The sequence below is a fragment of the Haemaphysalis longicornis genome, unplaced genomic scaffold (assembly GCF_048455015.1).
Source record: "Haemaphysalis longicornis isolate Haplotype H1 unplaced genomic scaffold, Haemaphysalis longicornis Haplotype H1 scaffold_10, whole genome shotgun sequence".
In the NCBI taxonomy this organism is placed as follows: Eukaryota; Metazoa; Arthropoda; class Arachnida; order Ixodida; family Ixodidae; genus Haemaphysalis; species Haemaphysalis longicornis.
In genome coordinates, this window is record NW_027526204.1 from 58,194,038 (window position 1) to 58,212,784 (window position 18,747).

The 18,747-nt window shown below is 43.2% G+C and overlaps 1 protein-coding gene across 1 annotated transcript in view; it reads right to left on the bottom strand.

Moving 5' to 3' along the window:
* LOC144157746 (uncharacterized) overlaps nucleotides 1-14,634 on the bottom strand; it is a 46,786-nt gene extending 32,152 nt beyond the window's left edge. The window contains exons 1-2 of the mRNA XM_077688518.1: nucleotides 14,483-14,634; nucleotides 7,840-7,992 (exon numbers count right to left, since the gene is read on the bottom strand). Coding sequence (XP_077544644.1) covers nucleotides 7,840-7,992; nucleotides 14,483-14,491 — 162 coding nt within the window. The 5' untranslated portion in view covers nucleotides 14,492-14,634. The remainder of the gene's footprint in view (nucleotides 1-7,839; nucleotides 7,993-14,482) is intronic.
* Between the last annotated feature and the right edge of the window lie 4,113 nt (nucleotides 14,635-18,747).

Below are 18,747 nucleotides of genomic sequence, written 5' to 3' on the forward strand. Positions count from 1 at the left end.
TGTTGTTTCTGTTCTGTTTAAGTATCAAGTCAGCATGATTCAGCGGTATGTACATCCAACTTTCGGTTGCATATTAGATTTCAATTGCATATCAGGAACAGCTAGTGTGTCTACTATGATAAACATTGCTTCTTCCTAATCTGTCGTTTCGCCGCAAGATCCTCCAATTCTGTTTGTTCACATTTGTTTTTCACACGCATCTTTACGATTTTCTTTTGCCGGCACCATCTTACACATCACGCCGGATTGATCATCGGCTCACAGTTGCTCCGTTCCCTTGCCAAACAAGCGCATTTTATCACTCATTTTTATCGCGCATGGTGAATGACTGCTGTCACCTTCCCTAACCTTTAGTAAGAATATAAAATACCAAGTAATTCAAAGCCGCCTTAGTTGCGTCTTTGTCTGATTTTTCGTACACCAGTCGTCCGGAAGTGTTGATATTGTGTAATACCTTATAAATTTTCCTGATTCTTTTTGGACGTTGTCTGATGTTCGCATGCCATGCTGTGTTTTTTCAGGGTACATTTCATTCCCACTCCCCTGTGTAACGTCCCGGGTGACCTTGAGGGTACTCGAAACTAAGGTATCTATCTATAAATTATGAATAAAAATATAAAATATAAATAAACTATCTAAACTATCTATCTTACCCTCTTACATCTTTTTCATTCCAAATCGTTTGGGGCATGTGTGTTACTTGTCTCTTTGTATTCAAGCTACAATGATAAAGCCTCCATTTTTTGGCGGCGATGTTTCAAGAGGGCACATGAGAGTACTCAGTAAAGTGAACGGGACTGCACCCGTTCGAAAATTGCTTCATCGTCTGGTAGGAAACTGCCCCGGCGCGCTAGAACCATCGCACAATGACAACCGCACGGTGAATCTAAAAATCTTGGGTGTCGAGAAAAACATCCAGGAACTCAATGGTACTCTTGATATCCGGCATGAACTGTTTATGCAGCAATAAAGACGTCTCGCAGCTATTAATCCCCCGTGGTCAATTACTATGAAAACACTGATGCATTCTCTTGTGCATGCTCTGTAGGTGGGTGACTCTAACGTGGCAGTTGGCATCCCTCCTTTTGTCACCACTGTTCTTGAGCATGGTTCAAACAGCGTTGCGTCGGCATAGTGCAGCCCATCATGACTTCTGCACATTCAGATTACGCGTCGGGTAGGGGCAATGCTACGGTTTGTGCCCACCGTGATGGGGACAATAACAGACGAGTGTGTGGGTCATAGAGTTTATTACTAATATATACTAGAGGGAAATCTGGCGCTGCATTCGCGGGCCGCCGTAAGCGACGCCATTGCAGCTAGCGACGTTCCTCGCCTTCTTTGCTTGGTTAGCCACATGGCTTGTTTTTCGTCTCGAAGCCAAAAGGGGTAACATTGTTTTTTTGTTCAACTTCTATGAAGCTTCTAAATAATCCCTGACAAAGTGTGTTGGTGCGGGCTTGTTGGTATATAACTGAATATAGAAAAACAGCGCTAAAACGGGACAAAAGAACGTGACAAGACTGGGCGCTGAGTGCCCAGTCTGTCACGTTCTGTCACAAGACTGGGCACTGAGCACCCAGTCTTGTCACGTTCTTTTGTCCCGTTTTAGCGCTGTTTTTCTAAATCCCTTACAAATAAATCTTTCTGAAGCTTTAATTTTATAATAACAGAACAAATTCGATTATTTTCTTCAGTAATATTGTTGCATTTTTGCAGCCAAAGCCAACTTTTCAGACTGTTCGTGAGCCATGCCAAGGACAAGTAGAACGTGCCTGCCCGGTACACGACGGCACGCTCGCTGAAGCGCGGCTCCCCTAGACAGTGGCGCCAGATTTCCCTCTAGTATATATTAGTATGAAACTCTATGGTGTGGGTGGGGTCAAGGTTTCACCTTACACAACTCGAAGTGGTTGCGAACGATTCTGGTTGTGGACGTCGTATCAAGTATTGCAAGTGCACTTTAGTCTTCCCAAGCTGGCGAACATCTAGTATAACGGCCGACTCTCGTCTTTTTAGGCTTCGATGGTTCTGATAGGAGTCGCCACAGCCGGTTTCGACCACACCTCTAGAAAAACGCTTTGGGTGCATGAACAGTATTTTTTGTTCAGTAATTAGTTTATTATCATTTAATGGTCTCGTACACAGAATGCTATTGCTTGGGCATTGTGAAACGTTATACTTGCAATATTGCTGCAAAAGTTTACGCCGTTAGAAACAATTTGTTTCAACGATGGATATTGGGTAAAAGTGAGGAGAATGGCAGCTATTCCAGTGCATGGTTTGGCTCCCGTCGCAACACTCTTAGGGCGCGTCGCCGCTATAAACTTCTTAGGCATAAATCATGCGGTGCGGTGGTAGAGCACGGTCCCAACGACTAGATTACACACCTTTGTGAAATGAGCATTACCTCCGGTTAGTTGAGCGTCATATCTAGTCTAAGACATCATCTCGCAGATGTTAATGGGTGCGGGTTGTTGTTTTGATCGTTAACGCTGTGTGTTCGGATGGCTCAACTGCTCACAAAGAGTTGGTACAAGTGGAAACATTCTGTTTTTTGGGCTACAAATACAACAAAGAAGAGGAAGTGCTCGTCCTTCAACTTTCTCTTTTCTGTGTTTGTTTGGCGCCTGAATATACGAAGAATGCTCTGATTTATGTGTCTTTTTGGTGAAGCGCTGTCCCCAAGTCCTTTCTTTTGCCTTCTTGTGTATTAAAATGTGATCAAGTATTAACCCACAATTCAGCTGTTGAACAAGGAGCAATATAGGCCTATACATGCCAAACCTCGGGGTTAAAAAATACACAGTCTTTTCTCCTTCTAAGAGGAGACGCCTCAAACACAACATCAAAGTTTGCTTTAGTCAAATGATTGAAAGTTTATAATACCGTTAACGCTTCTTTTGAAGCCAACGATGCGTTATAAACTTTAAGATTTCCAATAAAAAATTGAAATTTTCTACTGTGATATGCTGTTTCACGACCTCGCCTAAGCACTAATTCAACAGCGGAAGTTACCTAACATTGTGAATTGATATGCTGACTCAAGAAGGCATTTAACTGCAGCAGAGAGCATAACAAATTTTCTCGTTATTTGAACAGTTGTAATTTTTAGCGCGGGCATAGTCATTGGTTTACGGCGCCTAAAAAGGTACCCTTGTCAAATCTCTTGAGCTTCAATTGGACAATGTAATTCTGATACAGCGTTTATTAGGCTCCAAGCACGAATGACTCGTGTTGGAATACCAGCCTACAAGGCTGGACCGGAAAACAACGAGCCCAAAACTTCTGAAGCGCCCATCCGCTGTCAGAGACCCGTCTGCCTTGTCAGTGCTAACGAACGCGGACTGTCAAGTTTGAGCACGCTTGCAGGTTCGTCGATGTCAACAGCGTGGACTTGGTCTCCTCTGTTCTGATATGTGCGTGTAGCAATGTTCCCGCTGGCTGCCCTTCGGAATCTTTTATGGCTAGTCAGGCGCACCAGCTCAACGAGGGCTGCCCTCATCTGAGCGAGCGACAATATAAATCCACCATAACACGCAAGTCGGTGACAATCGGCGTTCCAAAGTTGCACAGGGGTGCCTCTTGGCAACAACTTTTTTTCTCTATATACTTCTCATTAGAGTGCAAGTGTCGCACTCTGCTTCGTTTCTTAGTCATTTACGCAGGAGTCAAAAGGGCTATGGCTCTACGAACATACGTCCGTTAGTAGTAGAACAGTGTGGATAAGCGCTAGTTGGTGTGTCTCATCTGTGGCCTCTTATAGCGCGAAAAAGAACAAAACAATAAGCAGACGTAACAGGCGCAAGAGGAAGGGTCTCTTTAGTAGTAGGCTAGTGTAGTGCCAGAAATTTGTATGCACGTTGGCGCAGTTTTCTAGCTCGTGTGGTTGTGATTCCGTATTTTGGCATGCTGCGGAACTACGTGAACATCTGCATTTTCATTGGAACTCCTGTGATTTGCCGCACCATTCCTACCAATATCAAAGTGACCTCCTGTATTCAGAGGGCACATCGTTCATTCTCTAAACGTATAATCGCAATTTATGCTAATTTGAGATCAATCGCAATTTACAATCGAACACTTCTCCCGACCCCCTGTTTTCGTTTCATGGGCTAAAGTCTTGTCTGAACACTTGTAAGCCTTCAGCTCCAGGTACAGGCAACATAACAGATATTATGATAGAACACGTACACGCAGATACACCTGAAACACTCCTACGTCATACAATAACATATGACTTCCGGGGTACATTCCAAGGTCTTGGGAGGAGGCTATCACTGTAGCGTTCCTGAAAAAGGAAAACGACCCTTTCCTCTCCCGCCACCTATCGACTCATTGCCCTGACCAGCTGTCTGTGTAAGCTTCTCGAGAAGATTATAAACCAAAGGCTCATGTACTTTCTTGGGTAAAATAATCTTCTTCATAGCGGCCAGGAAGAATTCAGAGCGGGGTAATCCACGAAAAACCAACTAGCACGGGAATCGTGTATACAGGATGCCTTCGTGCGTAACCAGTTTTGCCTTACGGTGTGTTTCGACGTCGAGATAGCCTACGAGACCGCTTGGCGTTACGGCATACTTAGTGACCTGAAGCCAATCAGTGTTTCTGGCAAGATGTTAAACACCCATGCTAGTTTACTTGTCCGAGACAAGGTTTCGCGTTTGAGTCATTACTGCACTCTTAAGGGTGCAAGAAAACGGCGCGCCAGAAGGTGGAGCATTAAGCTGCACTCTTTTCAAAGTTAAGATAAACTTTCCTAGAGAGGCATTGCCACGTACAATTTCTTATTCAATGTATGTAGACGATGTTTAGACATCTTGTAAATCATGTAATATGTCAATATGTGAATGACAGGTCCAGCTTGGTGTCAAAAGGTACCGGTTCGGCAGAAAAGCATGGGTTCGAACTAAATATACGAAAGAGCTCTTGCGTTGCTGTTCTCCAGGAAGCGTGGTATCCATTCGTACCTTAAATTACTCTCAAAGGCGTTTCAATTTCCGTGAAATAGCAGCGCAAGTTCCTAGGTGTTGCGTTTGATGACAAACTCGCATTCATTCCTCAAATCAAGCAACTTAAGCAGACATGTCTGGAAACAATAAATATTCTTAGATCCTGTGGTTGTATCTACGGTTGTGCCTTGGATAGGTAAGGGAGAAAAACAGGATTAAGAATGCTCGATCCAGCGCTACATTTAGGGCTTCGCCTAGCGTATGGTGCTTTCCACACTAGCCCAGTCCAAAATCTATATGCTGAATGAAACAGGTGGTGCCTTGAGGACCAGTAGACGTACGTGGACTTGCTTTATGCTTTTAAAATTTGTTCAATAATTGACCATCCTTTTAAACCTGTGCTTAATTATATGTCCACATCCCCGCTATTTGTAAGTCCCCTGTCCGTTCCTCTGCCCTTTTTCGCAGAGTGAGAGAAGAAGCTTCGGATTTCAATTTGTCCTTTTTAGATGTGTACAGATCACCTTTCTCCGATATTTTACCGCCTTTGCAAGTTCGCTGTGTGTCTTGTGATCTATCTTTTAAAAAATTTGGTAAAATTAGGCTACCAAGAACTGCAATATCGCTGTACTTTCTGTTGCTGCAGTTTGAATACCCATGTGCAGAATTTTACAGTGATGCTTCTAAAACTTCCACTATGGTGAATTGTGTTGCCCTTGGCCGGAACTCTAACGCGTGCGGAACGATGACCGTACACAGCACCATTTTCTCAGCAAACGCATATGACATTTTACTCATTGTACAATAAGTTCATCAATACCAAATTAACAAGTCAATCATCTATATTGATTCTGTAAGTGTGGTTCGTGCACTTTCATCGCACAAGCTCACAAAATTCCACGTAGTTCATCTAGTTTTTAACGCCATCATATCTTTGTATGCACAACAACATGATCTGGTCCTATGCTGGGTACCGGGACACTCTTAGATTGCTGGCAACCCATCGGCCTGAGAGAGGGCCGCTACTGCTGCACGCAGAAACACAGTATACATAATGACGCTACCCTTCCCTTACCTCAAGCCACACATCGGACAACACCTGCGTAAAACATGGCAAACAAAATGGAGTTAACAGACTGACGAATAATTAAACGTAATAAAAATACACTTGGGGCCATACACCACTGCTATACGCAGCATATACGCCTAAGTCGCCTTTACTAGGCTACGAAGGGAGCGCACACATGCAATGCACTCGTATCGGCTCACGCGATCTTCAAGACCCCAGCGTAGCTGGTGCGAATAGGCCCTATCCGTAGTTCACATCTTAATTACATCCAAGGCACTCGACACCACGCGTAACACAATATATTCTCAACACAACTAGACACACGCAACACAACTAGACACACAACATATTCTCCAACACACAATATAATTTTTGTAAGATGAGCTAATGTTTTCCATCAAACGCGTTTTTAAATTTCTCACCGACGACAAATTTTAACTCATTTCATATCATGCATCTTTACTAGCTGTCCCTAAACGCTAGTCATATTCTTCGCTTTTTCTTTCACTTTACGTTTATTATTACTGTTGGGTTTGAAGTATAGGCATATAACTTTGAAAAAATAAATATCGTTTTGCGCTTTTTGCCCTCAGTCGGCCTTGTGCCATAAGAATCCGAATATTAATCATCAGATACAGTACCTGCAAGTGCAGTCGGTATCCCACTGGGATAACTGGTGTGCCAGCCGGCGTTTTACAAGCTTTATTATTCTTAATACGATGTTTTCCTCGACCGAATTTCAAATACAGCCACATGGGAAAGAAATAAGCACCACTGCATGGCCTCCGCACTTCACAATAGACGTGTAATGCTTAGGTAAGAATATCGTGCACGATGAAAATATGGCTTCACAATACAAAAAGCTTTAAGCTACTAAATGAAATGTTTTCTAATACTTGCAAGCCTTTATTTAACAATAAATGGTGAAATGAGTAATTTATTTGCAGGCTTACTAAAGTTCGGAATCCTGAATCACAGAATGCTTTAGGGGTTCATGATTCAGGGGCGCGTTGATTGATGCGAAAAGGAAGAACGTGGTGTGTACGAGATTCCGGCGCCCTTTAAAGATTCCCGTGTAGTAAAATTAATTCGAAGCCCTCCAATACGGCGCGCCTCATCGCCAGCGTTGCGTCGGCGCGTTAAACCCTATAATCAATCAAAATCAATGACCGGCGCGTTTCAATTGTAAGCATGCCAAAAAACGTAGCCATTTAGAAATTACTGCCACCAATTGCATGTAAATAGACTCAAAATACTACCCACTCACAGGATCATATTGCTAGAGGCTGTAATTTTAAATTCAGGCATTCGCTACATAACACTTGATACACGCAATGACAGATTTAAGCAAATGAATAAAAGAATGCCAGGTTTTCAGAAGTCCTGTACACTTTCCAGCGCACATGGTCACTTGGCGGGGTGTAGATTGAGACCGAATAGGCCTAAATGGAAATTTGAACATGGTAAAATACCTACAAAATAGATTTCTAAATTCTTGCGAGTGTGCGCAAAGATTATAACGACGGAGAAAACGCGTCAAAAACTCTAACAACTTTTGCCATAATGCGGACGCGGTACATTTGTAAAAGATGGTCTTTTGAGCGAAGCGCTTTTACATAAGTTTTTGTCGCTCGCGGCATATCTGCAGGAAATGGGAAATAAAAGGTTGTATAGCGTAAGTAACAACGAAAAGTTTCTGGAAGGTTATTTTAGGTGCAGAGAGAGAAAGGTTACATTGAAAACGCAAGTTTCTGTATTTCGTAAAAACCTGTGAAAATCCCATCACCATAGGATTGCTGTTGCTCATGGAATACTCACAAGAGCCGTGTCTCCAGAGTTCTTTTCACAGGCCTCCCTGAAGAACGTGGCAAAGTCGACGTCAGGTATCTCCAGGTCCATGACCGCAGATTTTAAAATCCCATCTTCGATAACAGCATCCGGTCCATTGCATTCCTCCATTGCCTCCTTTACCTGAGTTTCATTTACCTGAGCTTCATTCACAGCCACAATCCAATGATAAGAAATTTCCTAACGCGTATGTAACAAGGTACGTATTGTTAAAGTAATAAAATTTCAACACCACAATACTTGGCAGGTTATTTGTGGTATTGAAGGCAGTGTTCAGGTGTTCTGGTGGATTATACCGCAATCTATTTTGATATCATAGACACAGTGTTCCTCAATAAAACAAGTTTTGAAGCAAAACACCCAAGTCTTCGCAATCATGCTCCTTTCCGATAACCGTTCAAGAAAGTACCTCTGCTTCTCAAAATATTATTTTTCACAGCTCTAAACTGAGACATTTTAGTTGGAAAAGTTGGCCCAACAATAAGAAAAAGCTGTACGCTCGTATCATAACGCAGTTTAAATGCCGGTGATGGTGCGGCACGCTTTGTCCTTGGACAAAAAGATCGCAAATTCACTCTCCGACAGATTGAATACGTTTCTTGGAATTTATCATCAGAGAACCGCTCAGAATATCTCTAGCGTGATTGTTACACACGTGTGTTCGTCCAAACGATAGCGTGTCTGCTGTGAAGTTCAAACTTTAGGCATTCCTGAAAACATGTTTACCATACTGTGATTTCGTCCATGGGTATAAAGAAAGCTGTTTTGGGGATTCGTGAAGCTGGAAGTGTTTTCGTAGCGCTCCGTTAAATACAGTGCAAAACGGGTTTTTAGCACGTATATAGCACTCCATGATTAGATAAATGGTGTTCGTGGTGGGTGGGGGGGGGGGAGGGGTGTAGCCCTTCCGCTCAGGCCAAAAGGTTTTGTTTCTCCGAGCGGTAAAGTAAATCACAGGGTAGCCAGGACTTACATTTCTGAACGCAGTTTCCGTTGATTCTCGATCGCGGGAAAGGGCGCGTGCATGGTTACTTTGAAAAAGATGAGAAAGAAGTGCGCGGGGTTTTTGGGCTCGCGCTCGTGCTTAATCAGAAGGAATAAAAAATCACGCCATATCCATGGAATGAATGATGATATGTGGGGCGAAGCTCGAAAGGGGGAGATCATCGGTAACCGTAACTCTCCCGTGAAAGTTCGCCCATTACATCATTAAGAAAGACGTAAGACTGTGTGCGTACATTGTACAAACCAACTTTTATTTTCGGAGTCAATGCTCCCTGGCCCAGACCTGGTGAAAGACCCCGCGCCATCGAGGACTACCCCGCACCTTCACCACAATTTGTCACGTAGGATGGGACACAACGGTAAAGAAAGAACTTTTATTTAGGGCGAACTTGTGCCCGAACAAGACGAGAGGAAACGAGCAAAGGTCCTTGCGTCTCGTTCGATCTCCGAGAACAACTGCCTGCGTTCGTGGCGTGGTCTCTTGCGTGATCTCCCCCTCGCAGTGCACGTGCGCTCGCGCCTCCGTTGGCGAACACAGACAAGCTCGCGCTCCCGGTGCCGGGTTTGCGCTGCCGGTTGCAGCCGGTTCTTGCGCGTGCAACGCGGCCCACTTTGCGACATCTCCGAAAGCATGCGGCGGTCACGTACCACGAGACACAAGGGATGGACATACCCATGACTTAAGGAGATTCGCCCCTAAAAGTTTTAAAAATATTTTCAAAACCATTTGGTTAGAAACATTGATTACATGCTATAACGGCCATGATGCTACAATCACGCCGCCCGCTTCGTCGCATTACTTATTAAAGTCGAGTCTTTTCCTAATTTGTCATTGAAAACTAAACGCAAACTGATACATGGAAAAGAAAGAGAACGAGAGCAAAGGGCTGGTGTCGCCTCCGTTTCTTGTCCGTGTTTAGGTTTGCGCTTAGTTTTCAATGATGGATATTCAGCAACTAGCTCGTGCCTTTTTATTTCCCAAAAGAAGATGCAGAAGCAGAGCTCCACCCGATAAGAAAAAGCGGCCATTTTTGGGTCTCTGGAATCAACATTATTCGTAGTCAAACAAACATTCCGATGGTTCAGGAAACTTAAAAACATGAAGTTGTCAACTAAGTATTTGGAGTGGCCCATATTACTCTGCTTTTACGATGAAAGCTACACAAACACAGTCTGGTGCAGCGGGGTCAGAAACCACACAGTAGAAACATGATGATCACTTTTCGGGCAAAGTTTATGCCAGTGCACAAATGTGTTAGGCAAATTGAAATATCGCCCATTGTAGAACGTTTGACCAAACTCGAAGAAGAATTTACGAAAAATATGGAATGGAAAGAATGCCTATAGTTTTTCTTTCAACCGGTAAACCACGTACAGCATCCTCGAAGCAAAAACTTGCGGTATCAGCAGTGCGTAGGGTGCTCAGCAGTGATAATAAGGAGCGTCATGAAAAAAAATTCAACAAAAATTCAGAGAATTCTCTACTAATGCTTATTATTCTTACGCCACTTGTCTTAACTGTGAGCTTTTTCCAGCCAAATGTCTTGGTTTTTCTAAATCCTCTCCGACCAATTATTTTCATTTACGCTAATATAAAATTAGAAGTGGAACTTTCGCGAAATATGAATTATTGTAGAAATGCAGGGCGCTACACGGTTCGCCATTTCCGTTATTGTTTTACATTTTTCCTACTTTTTTCAGTTTCAAAAAAATTTGTTAGCCCAATTATCTTCATTTGCGCTACTATAACGAGTACAGGTGCAACTTTGGCGAAATATGCATTATTGTGGAAATTCCATGTACATTTTGCCATGTTCCGTATTTTTTTAGAGTTGTGTTATTTTTCAGTTTTTTCAGAATTGCGTCCAAGCGATTATGCATATTTACGTTATAATAGGGATTACAATTGGAACTTTCGCGAAATCTGCAAGTTGCATTCGTCTTAAAAGGGATGACAATAAAGTCTGTTCTCTCTCTCTATCTGCATTATTGTGTAAATGCAGGGCGTCACACGGTTCGCCCTTTTTCGTAATTATGCTACATATTTTATTATTTTTTATTTTTTCAGAATTTTGTTTGAGCAATTATCTCCATTTACGCTATTATAACGACTATTGGAGAAACTTTCGCGAATCCTGCATTATTGTGGCCAAGCTGCCAAGCTAAGCATACAGACTTAGGAAGAGTGGATAATATTGGCCGAAAAATTCCACTTTTCCCGGCGTGCCTTGAGCGCACGTTCGTCAAGCCCCGCATACCCATTTAGAAAGATTGGCCAACATTGGCAGCAAAAAAAAAAACTCCAGCGTTTGCCGTATCGTGGCAACACTTGCTCGAAACGAGAAATACACGTCATTGCGTAAGCCCCTAAATCGTTCATCCGTGTGTCGTCATGCGCATGCGCTCTGTATCGTAGAAGAGCAGCGACTTGAATGTGGAAGGTGGTGTATTTCGTTCATGACTCCACATTGGCCCGACCGCGGAGATTTCGCACGGCTGAGGAAGAGCCCACACTTCGAGAGGCTCGGCGTGTAAAGCATCCGCTAGACACGATAGCTCGGGCTTGCAGTGTCGCGTACGAAGACACCGATCAAAACTACGAGCTCACGCTGTCCTTGTTGAGAATAAGGCCATTGAATTGCCATGCCCCCCACGTCAACCACGACACCAGAACGATAGGAAAACTAAAGTTTGTGTCTTTCAATAATCACGCACAACAACTTCGCCATTGAAGTCTTGCGCGCGACTGCAAGCTTCCCTGAATTGTTTTTTGAGTAGTAGCAGTAAGAAAATAGGCTGAAGGATTTTATAAACTGCATGACAGAGTCATATGTAAAAAGGCGATTGAAACGAACGCTTTGTGGCAATTCCCACAAGGTTAATGCTCCTACCAAAGACCATGCGCACGTGAAGGCATCGGCGAGGGCTGCAAGATATTGGGAACTCGAGGAACAACGGCGAAATGGCAGTGCACAAGTCTTTACTGCAATGTAATAGGATGACATATATGAATTTCCTATCAGCTGTTATTGCCTAAGTGACCCGGCTTCCTAAAGACATCTAGATGAGCCAGCACATCCTATTCTCTGGTTTACATCACGCGGTTTGCCACTTCATCAACGTCAACAGTTATAGCAAATATTTTTGATCGAAGCCGGCATCCAGCCTGGCCCATCCACTCGCGCAGCATGTTCTACCAGGGACCAGTGCCATGTGAAGAAAGCCCAGGTGAAACTTCCACACGTGAAACGGAGGGCAGCAGCAAAAGCCAAATGAGACCTGGTGGCACCTAACGACGGCGCTCGCTAGGAACCTGGGGGATGGTATCGCCCCAGGGCGGGGTTATCTTCTCTGTAGAATGATTAAAAAATAGTACTGTTTATTTAAACGTGATTTTTTTGCACTTTATTATTTGGCAAACAGTTGTAACTTCAAAATGAACATTCCGTCTTCAGTAAAACTTTGGACTCTCATTCATTTCTTGCTACCCCATGCAATGAAGTAGAAATCTTAAAAAAAAATCCCGCACCCCTCCGTCTAACGACGGTGATAATAGAAAGACTAGTTTTCTAGGGATGGATTCTGTGGATGGCCGATCCCACACTTCCAGCATGTCCTACTTTGGCGGTATGCGCCACTTTTCTGGAATATCCACAGCACCTCTGGGGTGTGCGTTCTGTAGGCCCAATGTTTGCGTTTGGGGTGTACGGCGCGTATCTGCTGCTTGGCTTTCAGGGAGCATTTTAACTGCGAATGCACTTCTTAAGCGACCCTGAACCTGCGTCCACCGGCGATGTCCGCATAGCATACCCACGTGGGGGATTGGCCAGGAATCTCCTCGTCTTCCTTGGCAACGGGGGGAGATGGGCGCGCGCTGCCTGGCCGCTGACATGGCACATACCCACGTGGGGGATTGGCCAGGAATCGGGCGTGAGAAGGGCTAATGCACCTGCTTAAAGGACTACTGACACGAAATTTCAAAGCTGAGATCCGCTCTAGCAATGAAGTACAACAACAACACAAATAGGTGTCTGTGAATAAATGCATCTTTCTTTCTTTGTAGTTGTGTGTGTGTGTGTGATCTCTCTTTCGCGAACATTACCGAACCACGCAAATTCAACTCGTGCATTCGCACTTTCACATTCTTCCCCTCGGGGAAATGCGGGGAATTTTTTACCTGGTGCCGGTTTCAGGTGCGAAATTAGGCCTGACGTTCTAAACGTCAGCATAGGAAGTTAGGCCAAACGTCTTGTGGCTCAAAGCCATACGGCCCGCAGTACAACGCCATTCTCCTCGTGACGGTCTTTTTTGGTTGTCGTCTGAGTTTTCCAAACCGCTTCTACCATGTCAAAATGGAGCAGTCGTAAAATAAATGAGAAAATGAAGCATTCGGATAGACGCTGGCTTCCAAGGACCGAGGTTCGATTCAGGGCATGGAAAGCGTTTTTTTTTTTTTGCTCCCCAACGATTATTTATCTTCATATTCAGAGAAAGGTGGCTTTCCTGTAGAGCGTATTGGCTCGAAACGGCATCAGTGACGGCACTAAAGCTTCGCTTTTGAACATCAATTGTACCTTTTGATGTTCTCGTGTTTTATTTCAAGCAAAGCTGACAAAACAGCACGTTTTCTTTGGTATTGTTAGTATAACTTCATTCCAAAACTTCGGATGGCAAAGATCCAAGTTAGTTGAACAGTGTCATTAGTTGTCTACCTCTGTGCCAAAAGTTTACAATGCAGGCATTCCTTTCGTTGGTTATGAACGCTAGCGTGACAGCCAAGTTCGGGCAAGTTTTTTGTCAGTAAGGAATTCCAATGATTTATTTTACGTTTTTTTACGAGAGACGGAGGATCTTGCTGACCAGCCCCACCCTGAAGGATCAGCTACAGATGGTCACCAGATGCCAGGTGGCGAGAGCAGCATATGGATTCCCGCGAATTAAGAGGGAACCACCTCCGTCTATTGCGGAGTTCGCAACGAACGCCTCTGAAATAAAGTTTGTTCCTCCTTCTCCGAACATTATATAGAACGGTCCTCTATAAGGTCAATGTGAAATAAAAACTGCGGCAAAAATTTTCAAAGCTTTTGAAATACGTTGCGACGTACCTTCAATCATCTTCGGTTTCTCCTTTGACTTTTCGCGTTAACCTTAACGGAAGTTCAATGTATACCATTTGTCAAAGCCCACACATTCTTCGTGCAGCTGTTCAGTGAAAATTGATGAACGTTAATTTCACCTGGCTCGATATTTTGAAACACGTCCTTTTGAATACACCTACTATTGATATATTTGCAAACTGCAATTAAAATTGGATGGCTTTTTACATTACGTTTGCGGACATTACGTATAAAATATATCATAATAAATAAGACGGCACGTGTATGAAGACCATTTTATAGATGATATCATATAACAGATCGCAAAGGCTTTCCCGTAGGGTAACGAAGACGCTTAGCAGGTGTAACAAGTTTAAATACCAATCGAGAATTCAAATCAGACGTATTTGTAAGGATAATATCTGGACTTGAATACGGTGTCTTTGCTATACTTACTTTTCTCTGACCAGTACATTCACATATCGCAAAGAGTTATGCATGACGCTACCTACCCGCTCCATTGCTTCTCCACGCTTAATGCCCTGGGGCTTGACGCTAGATTGAGGCGAAAACTTTTTGGAGCTTGTGCCTCTAATGACGTGTGCAGCTGCTCCCTAGCGGGGGTGGAAAGAAACATAAACAGTGTTTCTGTCCGCAATTTGCACTCGCCTGTTGACTGAGCTAGCCGGAATGATGTCAGGTATGCGAAGATCCTGCTGTTCATTTTTTATCTTGTTTTATCCCTACCCACTGTAACACGTGGCGTCGCTCTGCGTCAAATGTGTGACGAGCGTAGGCGGTATTCGTCTGCCCCTCTGCTCTCTTTACTATGTTCGCTTGCCGCCCATTTCCGACAAGTGTCCACGATTTACGGCGAAGCCCTTACCTGCTGGATGATAAAGTTATTTTATTGGCATTCATGTGCGACCGATAAATCGTACAGCGGTACATATCCACTAAGCAGTGCATTCCCCTAGTGGAGTAATAGCCAACACTTGGATGCGAGGCCCAACAGCATACTTTGAGGCCTTGCCTTCGGAGCCGTCCGCAAAAGTTCGCACTGACTGCATCTGCTTGGCCTATGTTTCTTAATACTATTTGCGGTAGGCTTCTGCCAGAAACGCAGAGATCGTCCCTAAACAAACCACCGAGGGAGAAGCGGGTGCCAGACCTCGCCAGCTCTTTCGCTAGAAGGCAGCTGCAGCTGATCGAACGAGTTAAGTCGCTAGATTGCTGCAGTGCGGCCTTGGACTGTGGGGTCCAATCACGGAATTTTTCCTTTTATTGCAGTTGAACTCACTCAGTCAGACACCAAAATAGTTCTTGTGCAATATACTAGCACACTATCTACTTAGATTCCTTGAAGCGATCACTCTATTTCGATCGCCATTAGCTTCGTTTTCTCTTTATTCGGCAACCCAAGTCTCTGCTGTTCTGTCTAGTTTTACAGTATGATTGGGAATCCCACTAGCATCAATCTTTTGTGAGCGATTGCGCTACAATTAGAGTTGTCCTCTCAAGTCTAGGGGGTAGTTTTTGAAAACTGGGTGTACCTGTGTGACTGGCAAAACAGGGGTCCTTTATTTATTTATTTATTTATTTATTTATTTATTTATTTATTTATTTATTTATTTATTTATTTATTCGCAGACACCGCTGTTTCTGTACATGAGATAGCCATAACGGGTACGTCGGATCACAAACAGCAAAGAAACCAAACCATAAAAAAAACAGTGCGTTGGAACACATTTCAACATGTGATTTGGCAATTCTTTCACAACCATTTATTTGGACTTTCCCGAAGTAAACCATCTAGGTTACTCAATTGTCAACAATTCTTGGGAAGAAAGAATACCTAAAGCAATTTATAAATTGCTGGAAGGGAACACTGTCTTGCGAGATGTTTTTGAAATGTACATGTTTTTGCATTGCTTATGATTGTTTCTCTGCATGCCAGCTTCTTGTCTGGGGGGCATAAAAACGAATCCAGGACTCACAGCACAAGAAATGTTTCAAGAAATCTTGAAAGGCCAAAGCGCAATACAAACCGATATCGCTGATATCAAAAATCACCTCGAGGCAACCGAAAAAGCTATAAACAGTTTTGACTCGCGTCTTGGTCAGTTAGAAGAAAAAGTGGAAGAACTGCAAAACCGAGGTGTGGACAGAGGGGGTTTCAATTTAGCCATTAATAACATGCACAAGGCACTGAGTTATCCTCAAAGGAAACTTGCTGATTTAGAGGATCGTAGCAGGCGTTCTAACCTTGTAGTATTTGGCATTCATGAAGTGCCCAATGAATCGTACGAGGTACTGCGTGACAAGTTTATAAAAGAGATTTTCGAGGAAAAAATGGGTGTCAACTGTTCTTCTGTCGCTAGGATTCACAGCATCGCAAAAGCCCCCAAATGCCCAGTAATTTTGTACTTTCAAGATTACAATGAAAACCAGGCGCTCTTCAAAAACGTTAAAAAGTTAAAGGGGTTGAAAATCTTCCTTCAGAACGACTACTGCAAAGACATGCTACGGAGAAGAAAGCTACTAATGACAGGCTCAAAAAGGGATAAAGATGCGGGAAGAAAGGTGACGCCCGTCCATGATTGGATCAGTATTGACGGCAACCTTTTTTGTTTGGGATGATGCTACCAACAGCCGCAAGGCAACCTGTATGAGCAAAAAAGTAGCCCTATCGACTCTTCAACAAATTCGTTCTTGACGCAAAAAAACGATCTCTCCTCGAAGCCTACCAGCGCCCCGCTTCACAGCTAGCGATTAAAGAACCGCGAACTTCGGCTACTTAGCTTCAATGCCAGAAGCATTGTTCATAAAATAGAGCAGTTAGAGAACACCTTGTTGCCATATGACCCCGCGTTGGCATAAAACAGAAACTTGGTTACATACTTTGAATCATGATGACGAAATCGTGCCGCCTGGGTACCAATTATTCCGACGAGATTAAGTATCTCGAGGCGGCGGAGTAGCGGTTGTAGTAAAAAATGGAATTGATATAACGGCAGGGGATGAAATCGATAACCACAAAAGTTTAATTTTAATGGTTTAATTTTCCGGGCACACGTCTTTTCTCTGTGCAGTGTATCGCCCACTGCACGCTGACGATTCTTTTGTGCTTAAATTTTATGACCGAATAATTAAATTAAAGAGTAAAAATTGCATAGTTACTGGTGATTTCAGCCTGCCTGCTATTGACTTGGAGCGTAAGCAATACGGTTTATCTACTTCTTCTGATTCATTACTGGACATATTGTTTACCCTTAACCTTGAACAAATTGTAAAAACAACACTCGGGAAAATTCAATCCTAGACCTATTGCTAGTTTCCGAAATGTTTACTAGGGGAGCTGTTCACGTAGATTCAGGTATATCTGACCATAAATTAATTTCTTTTTCTTGTAGAAAGAGCAGTCTTAAACCGAAAGTTGTGACGCAGGCCTTAATTAAAGATTTTTTTAGGGCAAACGACATTGCTGTAATAGACTATTTAGACACGCATCTAGAACAAACCGAAGATGACCCTGAGCTGTTGTGGTGACAATTTCATGCTGCTGCAAAATTCTGTATTGAAAAATTTGTGCCTTCTAAAACGCGACAAAAGCATCGTCAGAATCCCTGGATTAGAAGATTAATAATACACTTAAGGCGCCAAATCAACCGCCTCCGAAAGAAAAGGAAAACAGGATCTCCACAGTATGGCGAATTAGGAAATAGTTTACTGAGTAAAGTCAAGCTTTCTAGAAACAGGTATTTCAATACCACACTAGCAGAATTTAATAAAACCGACCACCAAACGTTTTGGAGGTATCTGAGTCTGGCTAAGCATGGAATTAGAAAGATAAAGGTAAACAAAAAAATTATCACCCATCCCAAGGAGATAGCTACACAATTCAATGCGTATTTTATGCGGTCTTCTCTAATAGGGATCTGTGCGAGTGCTGCTCTGGCTCATTTGAGGGTCCACTGGTAACTTATGAGGGAGTTGCTGAAGTGTTGCTCCAACTGGATGTAAAAAAATCTGCAAGACCGGATGCCATTCCAAGCGCCTGTTTGCGACGATATACGAAACAAATCGCAGCGTTTTTGACACATTTGTTTAATTTATCAATACGGACAGGTAATATACCTGATGACTGGCGTATGGCATGGGTAGTCCCGGTATTCAAAAAAGAAGACAGACTAGATTACAGCAACTGCCGCCAGTTTATATTACAAGCACATGTTGTAAAATGTTAGAGCGTGTCGTCGCGAATTATATTGAAAGATTTTTATTGGAAAGAAATTTGTTGTCACACTGCCAGCATTGGTTTCGGAGAGGCATGTCCACCACCACCCAGTTGGTTTTAGCAGCGCATGAGGTTTGCGAAAGTCTGGATCGGTCAGGGCAGGTGGATTTGTTCTTTCTGGACCTATGCAAGGCTTTCGATCAATTACCTCATGGGAATTTGTCGTATAAGTTAAAACAACTAGGCTTGCCGTTCAGTATTGTTCGTTGAGTGAATTCATACCTCGAAAACAGAAAACACTTCGTCGAAATTAACAATTGTGCTTCTGATATGCTTCCAGTATCCTCGGGGGTGCCACAAGGTAGTGTGTTGAGTCTGCTCCTGTTTCTGCTTTATGTCAATAATTTAGCAGAAGTTGTGAGTGATGTTTCAATCAAATTATTTGCTGACGATTGTGTAGTCTTTAAGGAAATATCGTCCAAGGAAGATCACAACGTACTACAAAATAATCTTTTGGCAATTAATGATTGGTGTGATCAA